General features: G+C 49.9%; 1 protein-coding gene across 4 annotated transcripts in view; it reads left to right on the plus strand.

Moving 5' to 3' along the window:
• Positions 1–24,062, plus strand: part of DHRS12 (dehydrogenase/reductase 12) — a 68,166-nt gene that overhangs the window by 42,454 nt on the left and 1,650 nt on the right. For 3 of the 4 annotated variants that reach the window (XM_055426164.2, XM_055426163.2, XM_055426167.2), the window contains 5 exons: positions 2,512–2,604; positions 3,813–3,894; positions 18,630–18,691; positions 19,931–20,035; positions 21,610–21,700. In XM_055426164.2, coding sequence (XP_055282139.2) covers positions 2,512–2,604; positions 3,813–3,894; positions 18,630–18,691; positions 19,931–20,035; positions 21,610–21,700 — 433 coding nt within the window. The remainder of the gene's footprint in view (positions 1–2,511; positions 2,605–3,812; positions 3,895–18,629; positions 18,692–19,930; positions 20,036–21,609; positions 21,701–24,062) is intronic. The other variant, XM_055426166.2, reaches the window with a different exon arrangement.

Genomic DNA, 24,062 nt, shown 5'->3' on the forward strand with positions numbered 1-24,062 from the left:
ACCAACACATTATAAAGCAGTTCAGTTCAGTCGCTCAGTCGTGTCCGACTCTTTGCGACCCCATGAACTGTAGCTTGCCAGGCCTCCATGTCCATCACCAACTCCCGCAGTTCACGCAAACTCATGTCCATCAAGTCAGTGATGCCATCCAACCATCTCATCCTCTGTCGTCCCCTTCTCCTCCTGCCTTCAATCTTTCCCAGCATCAGGGTCTTTTCCAGTGAATCAGCTCTTTGCATCAGGTGGCCAAAGTATTGGAGTTTCAACTTCAGCATCAGTATTTTCAGTGAATATTCAGGACTGATTTCCCTTAGGATGAACTTAGGTTGGATCTCCTTGCAGTCCAAGGGACTCTCAAGAGTCTTCTCTAACACCACAGTTCAAAAGCATCAATTGTTTGGTGCTCAGCTTTCTTTATAGTCCAACTCTCGCATCCACACATGACTACTGGAAAAACCATAGCTTTGACTAGACAGACCTTTGTTGGCAAATTGTTGATAAAGCAGTTATCCTCCAATTAAAAAAATTTTTTTTAAAGCTTAAAACTTGGAGTTGTGGGCCCCTCAATTGGAGGGGCAGGTGGACAGGACAGAGGAGGAAACCCCAGGATCAGCTGTCCCTCTCTGTGAAGCTTTGTCAGGGGGGTGAGGGGAGGAGCTGGACTCTGCCCTCCCTGAAGCCTTGTGGGCTAGACAGTGCACTGAGGTTTCCTGAACCTCAGTTTCCTCATCTGAAAATTAGAGGTGATATTACTTTGCTCAGGTTCCATTCGGCACGCACCATCTTTAGTTGCGGCGTTCGAATTCTTTATCTCAGCATGTGGGATCTAGTTTCCAGGCCAGGGATCCAACCCGGGCCCCCGGGTTTTTTACATACGAGCACCTGGTTGGTTCCTTCTGCTGGTCACAGAGGACAGCTGGCCTCTTCTGGGTGCCTTCTGTCTTCCTAGTTTCTCGCAGAGGGAGCCAGATGATTCCTTTCACCTTTTCAGGATGTTTCATTTCACCAGGATCCATGGCTGATTTCCCTGTTCCCTGCTGCTGCTTCTAGATAATTCTGAGATGCCTTGGGTGCTTCTAGGAAACTCAAGGAGACTGTGGGATGATCAGAGTAAAATTGATTTTAGCTCACTAGAATTTTGTTGGTTTTCAAACCTGGATTTTGTGTGAGTGTTTCGCAGCCCTACAGGGTGGGAGGGGGTCCTACAGTGATTTCAGGGAAGGCCTTGGAATGAAAGGATTAGGTGTCTGGACTTGGCCTGCCCTCATTGGTAGAGGCTCATGGCTGACTCTGGTGTGAATCAACAGCCTTGTGTTCACTCTGGCTGGGCCAGGGCCTTCAGAGACTTTTGAGAAGAGTGTAGTCCTGTACGGACAGTGCTTTTCTTCTCCCTTGAAGGCAGAGGAAGACTCAGTTATGCCAGACTTAAGCCGAACATAGCATTCAAGCTCATTACAGGCCTTCTGAGTCACGATAACGTGGGGTGGTTTCTCTTTTCTCATTCTCTGAGCCTTTGTCTCAGGATGAGACAACAGGTTTTAAGATCAGTAGAAATTCTTCCTTGGGTTCAGTGGCTCAGTTGCTGGGGAAACTGAGGGAGGGCACTGAACTCTGCTTTATCATTGGTTTTATGGCTTGTCTGGAGGTCAGTTCCCAGCAGCAGAGATCTCTGCCTTGGGTTGGTGATAAGTCTCTGATGCCTGCTGGAGTTCAGGGACGCTGAGCCTCAGTGACGTTCGGTGACGTTGAACTCAGGGACGCTCAGGGGGTGCTGAGAACGCAAGTTTCATTTATGTGCTGGGAAAAAGGGCCCAACAGCCAATGTGCATTGCTCATTTACATGCATGGCTGTGTGTGCACCGCTGCCATGGGGCGCCCTCGATGTGGCTCCTCCATCAGGGGGTTGTGAGTCTCAGGGGGGTGGGGTGGGGGAGTGGGGCTGTGTCCAGAGGCAACCATGGCACAAGGCTGAGGTTGACATTGTAAGCAAGGACCGACTCACAGAGGAACTTGTCATCGCATAGTTCTGATGTGCCCTGGATATTCTCTTAGGAACAAAATAGTGACCAAAAAACCCCAAATGGTTGGTAGGAAACTATGACACATCCATGCAATGTTTTGTGGCCATTAAAAGAAATAAGGTAGATTTATATTTAAGGAAAAAAAATCTCTAAAACATGTTGTTAAGTGTAAAAGAAGGATATGGAACAATGTATAGCCTGAATCTAATTTATACGGAAAGGGCTACACATACACATGTATATATATATAATGCTTAGTGTGTATATATATATGTTTATATATAATGCCTAAAACATGTATGTATAAATGTGGTATGTACTTAAAGTATTTCTGGGCGATTCATAAGAAATTGTGAACAATGATGTACTTCTGAGTAGTGCGATTTTCCATTTTATATCATTCCAAATGATTTGTTTTTTAAAACCATTTTTAATGAAAAATGTACATTTTTTTTTAAAGCTTTATGACTTCTTTTGTTTTCTGGTTTAGAACATCTTTCTGCATATTGTGGACCTGTCTGTTCCCAAGTCAATCTGGAAATTTGTTGAAAATTTCAAGCAGGAACATACCCTCAACGTCTTGGTGAGCTTTGTAAACTTAAGTAGGGGATAAATCTCGTGCATGTGAGTTTCTCCTCTGTGTGGATGAAGACCTGTGTGTGTGTGTGTGTGTGTATCTTTATGGTGACACCTCAATGAGACTCTTTTATGCGGAGGCCTAGTCGTGTCACCAGGCTCACTCATTAGAGTCATTCTAGCCATGTTGGTTGGATGTGTGAGTAAAGGAAGGGACCCTATACTGGGTCTTTGGGGGTGATGGAAAAGTTCCATTTTTTCATAAAATGATGATTTGTGTACTGCTATTCTTGAACTCTGTAGATTTGGGGATTGATGTATTAAAATTAGAGGCACGGGGAAAATTAAAAAGCTTAGTCCGAAAGAACACCTGTTGCAGACAACCAAATCTTTTAGAATCACAGTCAGTTGCTCCACTGAGAAAGTTGGAAGACTCAGGTGGGTTGGTGTCCCTCTGCTCCTCCCACACATTCTGCTTTGAGCTGAGCTGCTTTTCTGCCCAAATAGTTTCTCATGGGCTCCAACATGTTCGTTCAGACATTTTTTCATTTTTCTTCTTCAGTGCAAGTCTAGTCTTGCACTGTCCAGTAGGGCTACTGAGCATTTAAAATGTAGCTGGTTCAAACTGAGATGTTCCATCAGTGTAAAAATCCACCAAAGTCAAAGACTTAGTGTAAAAAAACCCAAAAGTAAACTAACATTTTTATGTTGATTACATTTTTATGTTGATTCCATCTTGAAATGCTACTATTTTAGATATAGTGAGTTAAATACTATACATTATTAAAATAAATTTTACCTGTTTCTTTTTATGTTTTTATTTATTGTTTTGGTGAGTTACATTTTATTTGGGGCAAAGTGAGGACTGCAGCCTGGGAGACAGCACCTCAAATAACTCTGAGAAGCTGTTTTACCTTTTTAATGTGACTACTTTCTAGAAAACTTGAAATTACATGCTTTTACTGGATAGCATTGGTCTAGACAAATTTCCAGGACACTTTATTGTGAATTAGGTTGCCTGGCCAAGCCTTAGTCATTGGAAGTCTCTACACAGTCCCATGGCTGAGCCTGCTGCACAGCTAGTTTTGGTATAGAGCAGAACATGAATTGTCATCATACCCATGTGGGACCAGTGGTGGTGTGGAGCTTTGGGTGTGGAAACAGGTCCCTTGGCCCTAATTTCCTTTATTTTGAAATGGGGACTGTAATTTCTAGATCAATAATGCAGGTTGCATGGTCAATAAGAGAGAGCTCACGGAAGACGGACTCGAAAAAAACTTTGCTACCAACACTCTGGGTAAGTGTAAGAGGTTCTATTATTTATTTGTAGCAAAATAAATGGAGAAGGATCAGAAACTGTAGAAGGATCAGAAAAGTAGTGATAAACTTTTGGAGTTTTTGGTGCGTAGCATGATTGTGTTCACTTTATCTTTAAATGCATTATTTTTTCTTCATAAAACACTCTTGTCTTATTTTTTATAATATGCGTTAGTGCCAGAAATACTATCCTTAAAGTGGTTTTTTCCTAGGAAGCTCAAGGCTCATTATAGACATGACTTTGGTGAGGAGGGCAAGGTCACCTTAGGTGGAAAGGGTGAGTATGAAAACTACAGCAAAGAGAACTCCCAGCCAGGTCTGAGGAGGGAGCAGCCACGAGGCCAGAGCACGGGCCTAGAAAGGCATTCGTTTACCTGGAGCACAGGACCCCTGGGTTCCAGACCCTGCTCTGTAATAACAGGCCAACGTGTTTTGTGTCAGGTCAGTGATTCTCAAAGTGGGGTTCCTGGACCATCACCAGGGAACTTGGTGGAAACGCACGTTTTTGGGCCTCACCCTGAAATCCACTGAATCCAAAACTGGAATAGAGCTGAGAAATCTGTGTTTGAACGAGCCCTCCAGATGATTCTGATGCACACTTAAGTTTGAGAACCACTGGGCCAGGATTTTAACCTCTTTGGATTTTTCTCCTTCTTGAACCAAGGGGTCTGGAGTACAGATCTTCCTCAACTTGGGATGGGGTTAGGTCCCAGTCAACCCATCATGCGTAGGTTGATCACATTGTAAACTGAAAATGCATTAATCCACCTAACCTACAGAACATCCTTGCTCAGCCCAGCCAACCTTAAACAGGTTTAGAACACTTAACGTTAGCCTACAGTTGGGCAAAATCATCTAACACAAAGCCTAGTTTATAATAAAGTATTGAATTTCTCATGTTTATTAAATATTGTGCTGCAAGTGAAAACCAGAATGGTCGTCTGGTCCAGACTGGCTATAAATGTGCGAGGTTGTTCACTCTTGTGATTGCCTGGCTGCCTGGGAACTTGCCGTGCATCCTGAGAGAGCGTCTTACTGTTTATTACCAGCTCAGGAAAAGTTCAAAACCCAAAACTCAAAATACAGTTTCTAAGGAATGCATATTGCTTTCACACCATCGAAAAATCGTAATTCAAACCGTTGTAAATCGGGGACCGTCTGTAGACGATTTCAGTGCCTTTCACCTTGGAGAGGCAACAAATCTCAGATTCTCCCCGGCGACCATACCACTTCCTCTGAGGAAGTGAGGCTTTTAATAAGGTGCTTTAATTAATCCTAAGTCACAGGATGAATGGTGGGGGTTCCTGCGGCTACTGGGGTCATTGAGGGCGTCCATTAAATGGCAACCTTTTCCCACCCAAGATCTGGACAGTGTGAGGAGTGAAGCAGAAGAGTAATAATGAGTGAAAGCCCTAAGTCACTGTTGTCGCTGATCAGGCTGGGTGAAGGGCGTGGCTCAGGTGAGAACCAGATGGCTCCCTCAATGCTGAACCCCCAGAATTAGACAGCCTTGCTGGCTTTGTTGTGGCTGGATAATCCTAGACAGACACCACCAACCCCTCCCAGGAAGCCCAGTTTCTTGCTCCCAAATGTACTACATTTATTACTGGAGTGCTCGCCTCCTTGGGATGGAGGAAGGAAGGGACCGAAGGAAGTTGCTCATCGTTCTCCCTCCGGGAGGAAGGGAACATAGGGAGTGGAGACGGACCCTTCTCCCCAGCTCTGAGGTTACATCGCTTTCTTTTTAAACAAATCTCTGGGAGCTTGCTATGAAACGCTGCAGGTGGAGGACAAAATATTCCCATCTTCTGCTTTGTTCCAAATGCGGTATCCTTGCCCAAAGTATCAGGAGTTCGCGAATTTGGGGTCATGCCAGGGTTTGCCTTCTGACTCTCCTGGATGGTAGGGACTCCTGGGATCCAGCAGCTGGCCTCCTAGGTTGGCTGCACCCCAGGATCAGCTTTGTGATTTGTCAGGCCCAGTGGCAAACAAAAGTGGGGGCTCCTCTGTTCAAAAAGTACAAGGGGTTGCACAAGATGAAGCGAGCTCTGCTGCTTCCCACCCACCCATCCACCACCCAGCTCCATTCCACTGGGTGTGTGCTGTGTGCTAGGCCCTGGGGGGTGGGGGTTGTATGCAGCCACTGAGCCCGCAGTACCACCCTGTAGTGGAGGTATTCCTGCCTATACAGTTACAGATGAAAAAACGAGGACTGGGGGAGCTTGTGTAACTTGCCCAAGGTCAAGTGGAGGAGCCAGAATTTGAAGCCAGGTCCGTCTGCCTCCAGAGCCCATGTTCGTAACCAGGACAAGTTCTGCCAGCCTCTCCCCCAGCATCTCCTCCCTCAGATCTGAAACTGCTTTAATGTGAAATAAGGGCTAAGGGAGCCTGGGAGTGGGGAGACCTGCTATGCTGGGGAAGCATGGTGTGGGGCTGGGGCACTGCTTAGAGGGCCCCCTGGGAATCTGCACTGATTGAGAATGTGGGTAGATCTGATGGACTCCAAGACTAAATGGGTTGTGGGATCTTAGGTCCCCAACCAGAGATTGGACCCAGGTCACAGCAGTGAAAGCACTGAGTCTTAACCACTGGACTGCCAGGGAACTTCCTTTTATTTCTTGCCTTTTTTATTACACAGCTCGTTATGTTGTACTCTTGTATGGATCAGGTCTGCTTCCAAGGACCTTGATATCTCTTCATTTTCATTTCCTACTTGTGCTAGAAACATTGATCTTCCCAACTTCTCTGAGAAACTTGATAATTCTCATGCTTAATATTTGTTCATCCTCTCCGGAGGGGAGGATGGAGTCCAGTATACACAGAGGCAATTCAGTGAAAGGAGGGCAGGTAGACGACTCTCTGCTTCACAGATGAGGAGATACAAAGAGGCTCAAATATTATTATTCTTGAGCAGGTCCCGAACCCAATGGACAGCTCAGACCTCTGTGAGTCCTAGGAAATTGCTGGCTGCCTTTCTAATACAAAACATGTTTTCTCAGCCCGATTATGCAACATGGGTTAGGTTGTTTTCTATTTTCTAAGATTCAGTTGGGCCACTAGAAATACCTCCAGTCCTCAGGCAAACGTCAGTAGATTCCTGATAACCCCGAGGACAAGACGATACTAGCATCTGCAGAATTTATCACCAGGTTCTAAGGGTTTGGAAACCCTTAGGTTTGGTGGAGGATCACTGAGATGCTGTCAGAACCTGTGACTGTGTGTGGCTCCGTGTGACAATATCATAGTACGTGAATTAGATACAGTTTGGAAATCACTCTCCTTCTCCTTTTGTGGGCGTTAGTGGGGCTTGGAGAGGTTTTCATCATTCACTCTCCTTGGGAACAAAAAGGAACTGCCTGGGGTAGCTTTGTGGGGAGATGAAATGTGGAGGTGAAGTGATCTCATGAGACAGATTCTGTGGGGTTGCTGTTCTTGCTCCTGGGTTTTGGGTCTTCTCCAAGCATATACATTTTGCCTGTTAGCATTCAGCAGCGTTAAGAGTCTGCGAGGAGGGAAGACAGATGTGGGGAGGGGGTGGTGGCACTTGGCTGAGTGCTGTGCTGGCAGCCGGCCACAGCCCGAGCTCGAGCCGATTAAAACTCTTACCCACGTCTCAGCCCCTCTCACCCACATGGTGCAAGACGAGGACGCTGTCAACGTCCTCCAGAACTGCTGTGTCATCAATTAATTGGCTGTAATAAACAGGCAGGGTGCCTCAGCCCTTTGGTAGAAGGTGGGGAAGTTCGGTTGAGGTCATTTTGGAAGGCCATACATACATCGTGTGTGCGTGCACGTGTGTGCTAAGTTGCTTCCAGTCATGTCCAACTCTGCGACCCTATGAACAGTGCCTGCTAGACTCCTCTGTGCATGGGATTCTCCAGGCAAGAATACTGGAGTGGGTTGCTGCACCCTCCTCCAGGGGATCTTCGTGACCCAGGGATTGAGCCTGAGTCTCCTGTGGCTCCTGCATTACCGTCAGATTCTTTACCACTGAGCCACAGGGGAAGCCCATACATACATCAGTGTACAGTAAATGTTCATGTTCTGTTCACTTCACATTCTGTTATCTGGAGCTTTCTACCGCTGGCATAGATCCACACCCAATGCGAAATGCTACTGAAAGCAGGGACCCAGAGTCCAGAAACACCTTAATATGTTTTTGTTGTTTAGTCACTAAGTCACGTCCAACTCTTTGCAACCCCGTGGACTGTAGCCTGCCAGGCTCCTCTGACCATGGGATTTCCCAGTCAAGAATACTGGAGTGGGTTACCATTTCCTTCTCCAGGGGATCTTCCTGACCCTGGAATTGAACCTGTGACTCCTGCATTGGCAGGCAGGTTCTTTACTGCTGAGCCACCAGGGAAGCCCACACCTTAATATAATAGTGATGATACTAATGGTAATAATGCAGACACTGGACACTTTCCACGTGCCAGGGCTGCACTGTTTTTCTTGAATTATCTCATTCAGTCCTCCTAACAACTCTACAGATTTCACAGACAAGGAAACAGAGTCAGAAATAGTTTTAAACCAGAGTCTGTGACTCACCTTCCTAAATAAAATTATAGTTGGTACATTTTTGCTATAGGGTTGTATCTGTCAGCTCTTGCTACATAACAAACACCCCCCACATCTCTGAGGCACATAATAATAAGCATATATTTCTTGCTGACTCTTATGCAGGTCTGTTGGGTGGACTAACTTCAGCTGGGCTCAGCAGGGTATCTCAGCAAATAGTGTCTACATTATGTTCCAAATCCTTGCATCCTCCTTGGACCATTAGGCTGGCCAGAGTATGTTCCAGCATCAAGAGCAGAAGCCCAAGTGTGCAAGCACCTTGCAAGTCCCTGCTTGCTTCAGATCTGCTAACATCTTTTTTTGGGCTTCAAAATCACTGCAGATGCTGATTGCAGCCATGAAATTAAAAGACACTTACTCCTTGGAAGGAAAGTTATGACCAACCTAGATAGCATATTAAAAAGCAGAGACATTACTTTGCCAACCAAGGTCCATCTAGTCAAGGCTATGGTTTTTCCCGTGGTCATGTATGGATGTGAGAGTTGGACTGTGAAGAAAGCTGATTGCCAAAGAATTGATGCTTTTGAACTGTGGTGCTGGAGAAGACTCTTGAGAGTCCCTTGTACTGCAAGGAGATCCAACCAGTCCATTCTAAAGGAGATCAATCCTGGGTGTTCATTGGAAGGACTGATGCTAAAACTGAAACTCCAATACTTTGGCCACCTCATGCGAAGAGTTGACTCACTGGAAAAGACTCTGATGCTGGGAGGAATTGGGGGCTGGAGGAGAAGGGGACGACAGAGAATGAGATGGCTGGATGGCATCACCAACTCGATGGACATGAGTTTAAGTGAACTCTGGGAGTTGGTGATGGACAGGGAGGCCTGGCGTGCTGTGATTCATGGGGTCACAAAGAGTCGGTCACGACTGAGCGACTGAACTGAACTGAACTGAAACCACTAACGCAAGTCATTTCACAGAGCCCTGAAAACATACTCCTCCCAGGAAGGTGGGGAAGAGGGGGTGAATATGGTCAAACAATAATCTGCAACAAGGGTCTGTTTTCTTACATTCTAATTCTTTGGAAATGGGTCCTCTGAGTTAAGGATGTGGTAACTATTAACCTGAAATGTTTAATGAACAAACTATTTTGTCTGTTCAGTAAACATTTATAGAGCACACACTGTAAGCTGTGGTCAGTGATAAGGACTCAGAAATTATAGGGACTTCTGGTCCAATGGGTGAATCAGACACACAAACAATTTCAGTAACTATACAGTAAGTTCTCTTTTCACCCATGAAGGGAGCTGGGGTCCAGACCCCAGGAAAGCAGAGAACAGTACTTCTGAGGGATATGCCCTCAGACACTGAATGTGTTTGGCACCAGGCATTCTCACTTGTCAATAATCCTTGGTTCCTGAAACCTTCCCGCTCCCAAACTTTCAAGATCCTCAGAGAGACACAGTGCCTGGGAACAGTGAGCACTATAGCAATGTCAGGTAATATTTTTCTAACACCCAAATCCCTTAACCTGGAATTGCAGTCCTTTGTCATTGTACCTCCCCTATCCACCCAGACATACTTCCGTTATTTCCCAACATGGATCCTCTGCCAGTGCATTATTGTTTTTAAAAATATTTACTTATTTGACTGTTCTGGGTCTTAGTTGCTGCCATGTGGGATCTAGTTCCCTGATCAGGGATTGAACTCCGGCCCCATGCTTTGCGCACTCCAAGTCTTAGCCACTGGATCCCCAGGGAAGCCCCCAGTCAGCCCATTACCAGATACCGCCATGCTTTTATCACTGAGGCTCCTCTGCCTGGAATGTCCCCTTCCTGGCTCACTGTCACATCTCTCTGCCTCGGTTGAGAGCACCCCTAGCCTGGAGCTTGGCCAAGGCTCCTGCTCTTAGCTCCCAGAGCATCCTCTGTGGCTCTGTCTTAGCATCACAGAAGTCACCCATCAATAGATGGTTTCTAGGAAAGGGCGTGAGTCAGTGAGGGCAGGCACTGCCTGGCCCTTACGAGGAGCTCAGCCTGAGATCCAGCTCCTCCGGTGATGTGTGCAAACTGCCTCAACCTCCCCAAGCCTCACATCCCCATTCTGTAAAATGGGATCACGATACCTTTACAGGCTAGAGGTGAGGGTTAAGAAGGAGTTGGAAGCTATGTTCCCAGGAGAAATCAGATGTTCACACAAAAACATGAGCACAAATGTTTGTAGCTACTTTATTTTTATTCCTCATCACCCTAAACTGAAGACAACCCAGCTGTCCTTCGACTGACGAATAAACTGTGGTACTTCCACAGCATGGGATGCTGTGCCACAAGAAAAAGGAACAAAACATAGACATTTGCAGCAATGTGGATAAACCTTCAATGCATTGGTGAAAATCAAGCTAGACTTGAAAGGATGCATCATACAATTCTATTTACATGATGTTCTGGGGACTGGGAACAGATCAGTGGTTGCTGGGGGTTAGGGATGCAAGGAGGGTGTGACCACAAAGGGTCCAGGTGACTGTGAGGGAATATCTGGGGTGATGGATGGTTCTGAATCACTCTACAATGTAATGCATAGTTAGTTACCCAACCTTCTGCATTGGCAAAACTGCATAGAGCTGTACATACTCACACACTCACACACACACACACACACAGGGTTTTACTGTATGTAAAGATATGTAAGATAAAGCAAAAAGAAAGGACAGCATCTTAGCTCTGGGCACAGTGAGTCTGTTTTTTGGTAAGAAGCAGATCCTTTATTACGATGGATTTGAGGTGCCCTCCTCGGTAATCCACGCGCTCCTGGAAAGGGCACTGTTTTCTCTCCGGCTTAGAGCACAGGTCACCCCGCTCAGGCCTGGGGACAGCGGGTGCTCAGCACTATCAGCTGGTGAGGAGGACACACAGCAGTACCTTCTATGCAGTGCAGCGCTGCGCAGAGGCCAGGGTCAGAGTCCCAGAAGTCAGAGGTCATTCACCCGTCGGCTTTGGTTTTCTGCTGCTATCGAGGCTGTTTGGAATGAGGCAGGAAAACCTTCTAGAGTTGAGCCCCTGGGCCATGGTGTGCCTGGACCCTCCCCACCTGCTCTGCCCGCCTCTCCAGGGTGCTTTCTGAGCTGCTGCAGCGCCCAGGCTGGGGTGATCTCTCTCGGGACCCTGTGGGGACCACTCTCCTACTCTCCCAGCCAAGGAGCACTGGCCCCAATCCAGGGAGCCAGCGAGGTGCCCGGGCCTGTCCTGTCCTGGGGGCTCAGAACCTTGTCTGATGATCTGGTTGGGGTTCCATGGCTGTTTTTCAAGGAGTGCTACCCACAGCCATTTGAGCAGGTGTTCATTTGAGGAATCTTAAAAACAAAATCCCAATTAAGCACCTTCATGCTTTTAATGAGCCGGCGCTCTCCCCGCTGTAAAGCAGGAGCTTTTGCTGTGTCCCAGGAGTAGTAGCGACAGCCTGCCTCTCAGATGTGACAGCAGGGAGCAGATTCAGTCATCCTGCGCCAGAAACACTGCTTTAGCCTCTAGTATCCTGAGGTGTGGGCCTCCCTGGTGGCTTCAGGGGTTAAGAATCTGCCTGCAGTGCAGGAGACTTGGGTTTGATCCCTGGGTCGGGACTGTCCCCTGGAGGAGGGAGGGCATGGCAACCCACTCCAGTGTTCTTGCCTGGGAAGTCCCATGGACAGAGGAGTCTGTCGGGCTACAGTCCACGGAGTCCCAAAGAGTCGGACATGACTGAGCAACTAAACAGCAAGAGTCCTGAGGCTCAGACCTTGGATGGCCTGGGGAAGTAATGACATTTTCACTTCTGTGGGTGACCCGGAGCCCAAGACAGGTGCCAGGCACCACCCCCCACCACCACCCCAAGATGGCTCCTTCCCTTTAGAGCTCACAGAGGTCCGTCCCCACGTTTAAACAAGGCTCTCTGGCTGCTCTCGGCTTCAATCAGCCTTGAGTGAGCCCTCCACCCCCGGGCTCTTTGCGCAGACTGTACCCCATGCCTGGCCACCCTCCTTCCCACCCCTGCCCTCTCCCAGCACTCTGCCGGCTTCCTCCTGCGTCTCCTCTCAATCTTAGCTCAGACGTCATCTCATCGCAACTGTGGCTCTGACGCACCCCCACCCCACCCCACCCCCTGTGCTCACAGCAGTCCACACACTTCCGTACTGCACTGGCCTCACTGTGGGTGTGGGTGCATTAATGACAACGTGTTAATGCCTGGTGAACACCCCGCAGCAAGGATCCCTCACAGTACCTAGTACTGGGCCTGGCATTTAAAGGGCTTTCCCTGTGGCTCAGGGGTAAAGAATCTGCCTGCAGTACAGGAGACACAGGAGACACGGGTTCAATCCCTGGGTCAGGAAGATCCCCTGGAGGAGGGCATGGCAACCCACTCCTGTATTCTTGCCTGGAGAGTCCCATGGACAGAGGAGCCTGGTGGGCTACAGTCCATGGGGTCACAAAGAGTTGGACATGACTGAAGCAACTTAGCACACATGCAGCCACTGGTATTTAAAATGTGGAACTGGCAGAGAGAGGGGGAAGTTGAGGTTGGGGGCACGGGGAAAAGATCTGACACCCCTCACTGCTGTCTGACCCCACGGGAAGCTGATGACTCAAATTATCTTCCTTATTACTGAGAGCAGGACTCAGCTTGAATCCTGTTTCCTCATTTTCTCTGGGACTCCGTACTGCCAGCTTTCCCTGGTAATATGATCTTTGAAATGGTCTTTATATAATTTGTTAAGTGAGTGTGTGAGGCCCCGGGGCTCACCATGGGATGTTTGTATTACTGTACCCGTGGGACAAGTACTGAATGGTATTCACCATGCAGCTGTCTGCTCCTTTAGACTCCACACCAGTAACTTCCCAGGTGTAGAAGGACAGTTATTTTCCCCAGCAGATAGCACAATTGGTAAAGCATGGACCCAAATATACCCACCTAGTAACCAAAATGACTTTATTCAAGCTGGTTTTAAAGGTTTCTTTTAATAGAATCTGCAATCAGTTCTCCGTGCTAAGTGTGAACGCTGCAGTATATTTTTCTCATCAAACAATTATTTTAATACTATTGAAATATATCATACCCATGCTGTGGTAAGGTTTCAGGGGCACCATAAATTTAATATTTGGATGGAACTGTGGTTTCCGGAACGCTTTAAGAGGACTACGCATCTCTCCTCCAGCATCGCCCGGCTTGACACAGTTTAGCATCCCCTCCTAATTAGCTTATATAGAGAGATTTGCTTCAAGTCATGTACTCATGTCATAAAGGTCCTTGTTGCCATATTTAGAAGACTGTGTCCAACATAAATCCACTCCCAAATCTCCTTCTCGTAATGAACCTCCATCGACATAATGAGTTCCTTGGAAGGAAGGCATTGTGTAAATTTAAAATACTAATGAGTCGTAATGATAATGAATTATTTTCCTTATTACTGGGAGCAGGACTCAGCTTGGGTACATTATCCCATGGCTGAAGGTGTCTTCCGTACACCCGGGCCTGCCTTCCCCAGGAGCCCAGACTCTAAAATAGCTTCTCCTTTTTATTTATTTTTTTCTTTCCACATCAAAGCTCAGAATCCCCCAAATATCCCTGGCCTTAGCTAGTCAGTCTTGGAGGAACAGAAGTTACAGAACTGGTTCACATTAGGACTGAAATGACCAAAGACACCCATAGCCATTTCCAGCAGAGCCCTGCCTGTACCTTCCCAGGCATATTCTCACGAGCTGATGGCACAGGTGAACGGGTGGGTTTTCTAGCTAAGACAAGCCCAGTGTCTCAGGAATTGTCTGGTTACCAGGAGCAGGAACCCACTCAAGCTGACTAAACAGAATTGATCTTCTGGAGGGGGATGCAAGGATGGCCTTCATAGAACTCAGTGGTGCGGGCTTTGGGGGGGCATCAGGGACAGGACAGGAGAGCATGAGGACCGGGCGAACTTTCCCTGTTTCTCTGGGGCCGTTGTCCACAGACTCCATCCCAGCCTTCCCCGTGTCTGCTTGTCCATACCCATGGGCCAAATATGGGGGCCGTTGAGTCAAGGGTCCTGTGTCCACATGCTTGGAAGGAGAGTTCGACTGGCACAGCCCGGATCAGGAAGAAGAGAAAGTGCTGGTCGCTCAGTCGTGTCCGACTTTTGCGACCTCATGGACTGTAGCCCACAGGGCTCCTCTGTTCATGGGATTCTCCAGGGAAGGATACTGGAGTGGGGTGCCATTTCCTTCTCCAGGGGATCTTCCCGACCCGGGGATTAAACCCGGGTCTCCTGCTAAGGTCGGGGTCACCTCTAACTGGTCTGCTCTGCCCATGTGGTCGAGGCCACATGGCTTAAACGACAGTGCCAGGCCCAGGGTCACAACTCGGTGTGTGTTGTGATAAACAGGATATGGGGTCACCCATAAGGGTGGGGGGCACTTTTCTGGAAGAAGTCCACCATGCCAGGCTGAGGAGTTTTCTGCTTAATCTGATTGGGAGCCTGCAGCGTTGAAGGGCTTTGGGGCAGGAGAGTGGCACAGGCGGGCCTGTGGTAGGATCTGTGAGCTGGGCGAGGAGCTCCTGGTGCCAAGTTCATCCCCCGGGAACAGTGACTTGCAGACAAGGGACTCGTTCCTACTCCCTTGGCACATCAGTAGGCTGGGACTCTGTGGTTTAATGACTCAAGGAAAGAGAGATTAAAAAGAAAAAAAGATTTGCCATCTGTTTTCCACTCTGCATGGACTTGCTGGGAACTTGGAAAAGTCACAGAACCTCTTTGGGTTTGTCTTAATTCCAGTTCTTTTCATTAAAATATATATAAATATATACATGAAGTGAAAGTGTTAGTCCCTCAGTCGCGTTCGACTCTTTGCGACCCCGTGGACTGTAGCCACCAGGCTCTTCTGTTCATGGGATTCTCCAGGCAAGAATACTGGAGTGGGTAGCCATTCCCTTCTCCAGGGGATCTTCCCCACCCAGGGACTGAACCTGGATCTCCTGCATTGCAGGCAGATTCTTTATCATCTGAGTCCCCAGGGGACTGCAAATATATACATACACATTGCTTATACATTTTTATGTTATTAATTGAGCAATTTTTTAAAAAGTTCTTATTGGCTTTAATCAGAGATTGATACAATTGGGAAGCATCCATTTAGCAGTAGATGGAGCATGAAAAAGCTGTACAAGGCTAGAAATTTTGTAGGCAGGAGGGAACAGGAACAAGGAAGTTACACGGGGCATTTAGCAGATTTTTCTTGTGTTTCTCTTTGCTGGCCTGAAAAGACGCGGAAGGTACATAGGAGGGGCCTCAGAAGGGAGGCTAGGAGGCTGGAGGATTCTAAATTGCTTTTGACCGGAAAGAGAGGCTTCATCTCTTTCTGAGGGAGGAGAAATGCTTGCTGCATGTGAAGAGTGACATGTGTTTTGAAATGATAAAGCTGGAGACCCAGGAGGCAAAAATGCGCATGATGGCTCAGATCTGCTTGGGGGTGTAGCTGGGCCCCAGGAAGTAGGGTGGGGGATTTGTAATGAGGGAGAATTTTTTTTTTTAATTGGAGTGTAGTCGCTTTACAATGTTGTTAGTTTCTGCTGTACAACAACATGGATCAGCCATATGTACACGTATATCCCCACTCTCTCGAACCTCCTCCCCTCCCCCACCATCCTCCCCTTCTAGGGCATCACTGAGCACTGAGATGAGTACTCTGTGATGACCTGCATGGAGATCTTTTTTTTTCTTTTTCAAGATAGAATAGGCCCGGAAGGCCTGTTGTCAGAGACTGCAGTTTCTCCAGGAGTTTTTAGAAAGCATAGTACCTGGCTGTGTCCTACGGGTGAGGATGAGTGGCCCACACATCCTCTGAGAGGATGACTCAGAGGGTAAGTCTGAGTTACAGGGTAACTCTGAGAGAGAAAGTGTCAGTCCTTCAGTCGTGTCCAACTTTTCTGTGACCCCATGGACTGTAGCCTGCCAGGCTCCTCTGTCCGTGAAATGCTCCAAGCAAGAATGCTTGAATGTGTTGCCATTTCCTTTCTCCAGGGGATCTTCCCGACCCAGGGATTGAACCCGCGTCTCCCGCATTTTGGCAGATTCTTTACCAGGGAGCCACCAGGGAAACCCCGTAGGGTAAATCTGCTGCTGCTGTTAAGTCACTTCAGTCGTGTCTGACTCTGTGCGACCCCATAGATGGAAGCCCACCAGGCTCCCCCGTCCCTGGGATTCTCCAGGCAAGAACACTGGAGTGGGTTGCCATTTCCTTCTCCAACAGGGTAACTCTACTAGCATCTAAATGGATACAGCATATTCTTGCAGAGGATGAAACAGAAAACAAAACACATCACTGTCTCCTGGGTTTCGGGGAGAGGCGCAAAGGGGCCTCCTAGCTCTCATCCATCCTGGAGGTGTGCTGGGTCAGTGGGGTGAGCAAGTCTGATCCTGGAGGGGAGCAGTGGAGCCTCTCAGGGAGAGGGTGAAGCCTTCCGGCTTTCCTTTCCGCCAAGGAGTCATTTATGACTATCCGTCATGGCAGGGCTGATAGCTTTTGGCAGAAGTCCTTTCTACTTCTCGCAAATTAAATCACAGAGAGTCACCAGCAGTGAATGCAAAGGAAGGGTTTAAGGCCACCACATGGAGGCGAACAGCTGTCAGACACCCAGCGTTCACCAGAATTAAAAATCACGAATATTAAAAACAAACAAACACGAATATTAACAAGGCTGGCTCCTCCAGCAACCATTTGGGGTATGGAGAACTGAGAATGTTGTGTGAGGTGACAGGCACAACTGAGAATCACTAATAATAATAATGATAAAGAGATAAAATGGCAACAACCAGTGCGCACAGAGAGCATTCCCGTTCGCAGGCACAAACCCTCTGATCCCAGGAGGTGGGCTGGCCAGCTGTAAAGAAACCCAGGCCATACGCCGCTGGCAGGTGCCAGCCAGGACTCAAATCCAGACTCCTGGCTCCCCCAGTGCCCTCCCCACAGTGCCAGGCTGCTCCTGTGAGCTTGGGTGCAACGTGGGACACGTGCTGGGCTCCAGGTAGTGGGCAAAGCTGGTCAGGCAGGAGCTGAGGAGTGACTCAGGAAAGAGCCCAGGGCTTTCATTTAAACCACCCCCACCCCCGCCACCCCTTAACACCAGGTAATATATGTTCATTGTTTGGGAAAAAAGATACAGATAAACATAAGAACATAGACATAACCTGGTGGGTCAGATCATAAAGAATCCCCCTGCAATGCAGAAGACGGGCGCCTTCCCTGAGTCGGGAAGATCCCCTGGAGAAGGGTATGGCTACCCACTCCAGTATTCCTGTCTGGAGAATCCCATGGACAGAGGAGCCTGGTGGGCTACAGTCCACAGGCTCGAAAAGAGTCGGACACGACTGGGAGACTAACACTTAGAGACATAATAACTGTCCACTCAGAGCAAAGCATTTTAAACGTTTTAGCGCACCAAAATATCATCCTTGCCGCTACTTTTTCCTCATTTTGACACACCTTTCCTCACAAAAATGGAATTCTGTTCTTCCTGTCATTGTACAATGCTTCATTCCGTATACTGTGAATATCTTTCCACATCAAATAACACTTCAACAATATTTTTCTCATTTCATTAAAAATGTTATATATATGGCTTTTATGGTGACAGAAATAATCATAAGATTCTCTGCTCATTGTAAACATATTCAAGTTCAAACCATACAGAAACATCCAGGAAAGGAAGGAGATGTTTTACTTACTCCCACCCTCGGGGCCTAAGCCGTGTTGCCACGCTCCATGTTCCCTCTTCATGTTTTTCCATGTACAGGCTAGACATAATGACCATGTGTGTCTATATACATTTTTTTTCCCCTCCTCAAAGTGGGTTCACAATGTTGTGCAGTTTGCTTTTTTTCTTTCTCCAGTGTGGACATCTTTTCATCTTGGTGTCTGAGGTTCTAAGGCATCTTTGATCCAATGCTAGGGAAAGGAAAGCCCTGTGAGGCTGGAGAAGGGACAGGTTAGTGAGTAACAGCAATACAGGGCTGGTTCCAGTGCTGAAATAAAAACCCTCCACGAGGAGGAGACTGCGGCTCAGGCAGCCACTTGCCATTGACTGGAGGAAACAGGTAAGGGTGCCACCTTGCCGCCACCCCAGGGCCATCTAATAGGAGGGGTCCCGGAGCCCCTGATGGCCCCATGAGACCTCCCGAATGTTCTGTGCCCCCACCAGGTGTGTATGTTCTCACGACCGCCCTGATCCCTGTCTTGGAGAAAGAACACGACCCCAGAGTGGTGAGTTGACTCTGGGGATGTCTTGTAAGTCAGCAACTCTGTTCCGGATGGGAAATCAGTGGTCCTACATTTGCGCCCCCAACTGTCCCAAGGTGGGGGCGTCCACATCCACAGTGAGGGCCAAATTTGGTCCCCGGGGTTCAGGGGCCTTGAGGTTTGATAACCTGAGATCCGGCAGTGGTGTGCCAGCCCAGGCAACATCCAGGTGGGTCTGGGGAGTTGCTGATGCAGTGGGCAGGGGTGCAGGCCAAGGTGAGGGTCGGCTTGGGGCTTTGTTGCGTGTGGACAAAGCATACTTGCGGAGCTCCGGAGGCACGGCCTGGGCTTCCAGGATGCTCCTTCTGGCAGCAGAGGCTTCCTGGGAGCCGGCTGTCAACCCGCTCCCTCTTGCTGTCAGGGTTTCCTCCATGTCCCCTTCTCCTGCCTCTCATCCTGGTTGCGTTGTTGCATACAGAGCCCATGAAAAGGGAGGCAGAGCCATGCAAAGGGCCACGTTCAAGACCCCAGCCCTCCCCAAAGTCTCTTCCCCAAAGTCACCCAAGAGCTGGCAAAGCATTGGGAAAGCGGGAGCGGGGAGGCAGGCAGGGGTGGGTGGTATACTTCCTGGAGAACCTGCCCCTCGAGCAGGAGGGGACAGCTGTAGAGTTAATGGCTAATGGGTCAGCATGACAGAAATGAGAGAAGTCAGGGAGAAGGCAGTTTATGCAGGCTGCCTTCTCTCCGCTGGGGTGGGGGGCGAATAATGACCTCCCCGGACCCCCAAGGTCCGGGTCCCAGTTCCTCAGACTGTCACCTTGACCTGGCGGGAGGGACTCTGCAGATGTGATTAAGTGAAGGATCATGAGATGGGGGTGGGTTCATGGATTATCCAGGTGGGCCAGTGCAGCCCCAGGGGTCCTCAGAAGAGGGCCTGATCAGAGGAGACGTGAGGATGGAAGCAGAGGTGGTCAGGGTGGGATGGCCACAAACCGAGGCCTGCGAGTGGCCTCCGGAAGCCAGAGAAGCCAAGGAATGAATTCCCCCCTCAAACTGCCAGAAGGTCTCTGCTGACACTTCGATTTTAGCTCCACAAGACGCATTTCTGACCTCTGGCTTCCAGAGCTGGGGGGAATTCACCTGCGCTTTTGTAAGCCTCTTAGCTTGTGGTCATTTGTAGCAAGAGCAATAAGAAACATATACATGGAGAAGAGGGATGGGAAGAATTACGAACTTTTCTTCACAAATCTCCATTTACTGCAGATAACAGTGTCCTCTGGAGGAATGTTGGTTCAGAAACTGAACACCGATGACCTGCAGTCAGAAAGGACAGCGTTCAATGGCACCATGGTCTATGCACAGAACAAAGTAAGCGAGGGGCTATTCTCAACACGGTCACCTGGGCTCTTTTCCATGGAAGGCTTATTCTGGGATACACATTAGCTTGGATCTGTTTCCCAGAGCACCTGAATGTCCCTCATGGAAGAGAAAATCCTCTTCTCCATCAGAAGGCCAGCTCAGCTCTGCCTGGACCGGGGTGGGGACGCGGGGCTTCAGCTCACCCCGAGGAGGAGCCACAAAAACTGCCACCTCTCTTCCTGAACTTCTCAGACCCACAAGGAGGGTGGTGAGAGCAGATGATTCCCCACAGGAGGACCCAGCAGAGGTTCCTTGTCCCGCATGGCTCAGAGGGGAAACGGACCCAAGGAGGTCCCTTCTCTTCCCTGGGCAACCCCTGCTCGCTGGCTGGACGGAGGCCACCAGAACCACGCTGGGTTTCCGGCTCCCTTTGTGGGGTGTGCACCCAGTTGCTTTAGTCATGTCCGACTCTGCGACCCCCATGAACTGTAGCCCGCCAGGCTCCTCTGTGCAAGGGATTCTCCAGGCAAGAATACTGGGGTGGGTTGTCATGCCCTCTTCCAGGGGATCTTCCTGGCCCAGGAATCGAACCTGGGTCTCTCATGTCTCCTGCACTGGCAGGCGGGTTCTCTACCACTAGCGCCACCTGGGAAGCCCCACTGAGAGGGATGCACAACCAGTTCTGAGGACATGAAAGCGCAGAGGTCTGATCTCATGCCCTGGGAGCCGGCTGTATACCTGCCACATTCACGGCTCCTGCCCTTCAGTTCACCTGGTGGGGGCTCCCTGGTGGTTTGTGAAGCTGCCCTCGCTCACAGCTTTCCCTCTTGTTCAGAGGGGAGTCCTGTCCTACCCCTTCCCTCACTCCTGCACCCCATGTACCCCGGTTTTCTGCCCCACTTCCACTCACCAACCCCCAGACCAGCTTCTGGTGGTGACTTGTCATGACTCAACATCCCACCAGTCAGAGGCACCAGACTTCTTTACGGATTTTCCAGGAACGTGGGAACAAAGCACACACCCCATAAATGGAGCCCAGGTGGAGCTCTTTGTAAAATGTAATCTAACTGCCCTGGGAGGGGGCAGTGGCCTCCACACAGCTGAGGCTTATGTGGGGGGTACTTGGCGATTTTTAAAGAAATTTGCAACAGATGCGTTCTCTAAGCATCTCGGGACAGTTCCCACACGCCAAGGTTCCTTCAGGTGTCCGCGGACACCCACTCACGCAGTGCCTGCTGTGCGCGGGGCCGGGGTCCTCTGTGCTCCCACCGCGCTCAAGGCCAGCAGCCAATATGGTACAAAGAGCGACTAGGAGAGAGGGCGCTGTGGGTGTACTTTCCTCGGGGGAGGGAGGGGGAAGCCTCCAGGCCGCGGGCAGCCTCATTCTTGCTGCTTGTTTGTCTGCGTCTCAGACAGGGGGGCCTGGACGCAGCCCTGGGCCACAGCCAGAGCTCGCTGGGGGAAGAGCCGATGATTCTACAGGGAGGTGCGATCTGACTTTGTGGAGGGCGGGAGACGGGGGCTCTGCACACCCGCGGCCCCCCTGCCTCCCCCTCCCATCTGTTCACCCTCATCCCGTCCAGAGGCAGCAGGTGGTTCTGACGGAGCGGTGGGCCCGAGCGCACCCGGCCATCCACTTCTCATGCATGCATCCCGGCTGGGTCGACACCCCAGGTAGGTCTTTAAGTTCCTGCCGCCCACGTTTCATCTAAAAATATCTGGGCAGCCGCAGGACGGACTCTCCCCGGGAATGACCTAGAACTGGTATCAGGAGGATGAGGAGTGTCCTCAGAGGCAGAGCTGGTGTGGCCGGTCTGCCCCACGTGCGCATGGCCCAGGAAGTGGGTGGCGCCCGGGTGGGGGTGCGGCCGGGGACCCCTCCCTCGGGACAGAGGGCGCCCGGTCCACACCCAGTGTTACGGGAGATGCTGGGGACGTGGGGACAGGCCAGGCCACCTCCCCACTGCCCGGGTTTCTAGAAATAGTGACTGCACAAGGGGAAGGAACAATCGCTAAGGGAACAGGTGGACGTCTCTGGAAGCGGAAAAAGAGGGAAGGAGAACGAACTCTGCCGGGCCAGTCCCTCCCACCTCCGAGACCTCGGGCACGGCCCTCGGGCTCTGTAGCTCTTTCCTCCTACCCCCCGCAAGGGAACTGAGCTGTCCCCGTGGCGGCACGCCTGGGACACTTGAGGGCCCCGAGCTGCTCCATACCATCGCCTGTGCCCTCACCGCCCTCCTGGGGTGGGCACTAGCGTCACGCCCATTTACATCTGGGGAAACTGAGGCACACAGAGGGGCCGGGACGTCCCGGCTGGGCCCGGCTACAGTCTAGTGAGAGGCAGGCTCTCATACGCTTGCTGTCACCTTCCGAAAGCTGGTTTAGCAGGGGTCTTCGTATCTGCATCTACATCCTCGGGATTCATCCCAAGAGATGCAGAAAATGAGGTTGCTCGTCCCAGCACTGGTGCTTGGAGAGTGAGTTGATAAATTAGGGAATACCTGCAGGGGAAATCTGTTCAGCCCTGAACACCGCTGTGGGAAAAATGTCTATGGGAAGCACACGGTGCTATCTCGTTAAATGCAGGTATCAGGCCCTCAAACCTCACAGCATTCTGGTCTTATTTTCGCTACGCCCACATCCCCATGGAGAAGGGGGTGCGCTGTGCTCCGCTGCATCCCACAGAGACCAGGCAGAGAGGTGCAGCAGGCCAGCCTGCCGGGTGGCAGGGGAACATCTGCAGCCTCCTGTTGTAAATGCAAAGGGGGATGGCCTTCGCTGAGCACCCCAGGAGGCACTCGGGCCAGGGCTGTTGGAAGAGGGCGGCTTCTTATTTCATGTCACTTACTGGTGGGAGACATGCCCAACTCTGCCTGACCGGGTAGCTCCATCAGCCAGTGAACCACCAACCTCTCAAACCCGCAGGACATCACCCTGACAGTCCTCATGCCAACCTGTGCACTGGCCGAGTCTGTACTCCGAGCTGACCACCTGAGTCCAGCATCTGGGTCAGGGTGTGGCCAGCCATCTGTGGTCCACAGGTCACAGGCGAAGACTGGGCTCCTCAGAGGCTGCTGACTGGGCCTCAGTGTCCAGAGGGAGGGCCAGGGAAGGGCCTGAGCCCACAGACACTTGTCTGTGGTATGATGTGTGTGTGCGCGATAAGTTGCTTCAGTCGTGTCCAACTCCTTTTGACCCCACGGACTGTAGCCCGCCAGGCTCCTCTGTCCATGCGATTCTCCCGGCAGGAATGCTGGAGTGGGGAGCCATTCCCTCCTCCAGGGGATCTTCCCCACCCAGGGATTGAACCCACGTCTCTTACATCTCCTGCACTGGCCAGTGGGTTCTTTACCACTAGCGCCACCTGGGAAGCCCAAGGAGGGACTCAAATTCCTTCTGTTTACTCATCAGAAGTATTCCCTAATTTTCCCACAATAAGCAAGAACTGTTTCTGTAAAGGGAAAAAGAAAAAAACGTTTATTTTTAAATTTTGTTTTAGATGATCCTTTCTCTGAAATCCTCTGATCTCATTACATCTCTCAAATGTTGTTTTCTCTGCTTCCTTTTCCATCTTTGGCTTCATGAGAGAACAGTTGTGTTTCCCAGAGTGCTAACTATAAAGAGTGTGTGTTCCCCAAGGTCTATGGGAAAATGGGTGTGTGTGTTGGGGGGGGAGTGTAGCCTGCAGCCAGTGCTGAGGAGGACGAGGGAGAGGGAGCAGAGTCCCTTCCCTTGTTCCAACACACCTTGCTGAAGAAGCAGATAACACTCTCCCAGCACGAAGGACACTCAGCCTGGATCCTGGGAGAGGTCAGAATCCTTGAGAGAGAGAGATGCGTCCCCCAGAAGGGGGGAGTCTGATGCCCTTTTGGCCTCAGGTGTTACCCTCATTTCTTAGGATGGGAATCAGGGAGGTCCAGGGGATTTTGCTCCCAGGGGACAGGCCTGTCTGGGCCGACAGCCTGCGTGAACGCTGTCTTGAAGTGGAAAGAGGGCAGTTGGTGATCTCATTCCATCTCCGCGTGGTTATTTTGGT

This window comes from Moschus berezovskii, chromosome 13 (assembly GCF_049115385.1).
Source record: "Moschus berezovskii isolate FMDL1 chromosome 13, NW_MosBer_1.0, whole genome shotgun sequence".
Lineage (NCBI taxonomy): Eukaryota > Metazoa > Chordata > Mammalia > Artiodactyla > Moschidae > Moschus > Moschus berezovskii.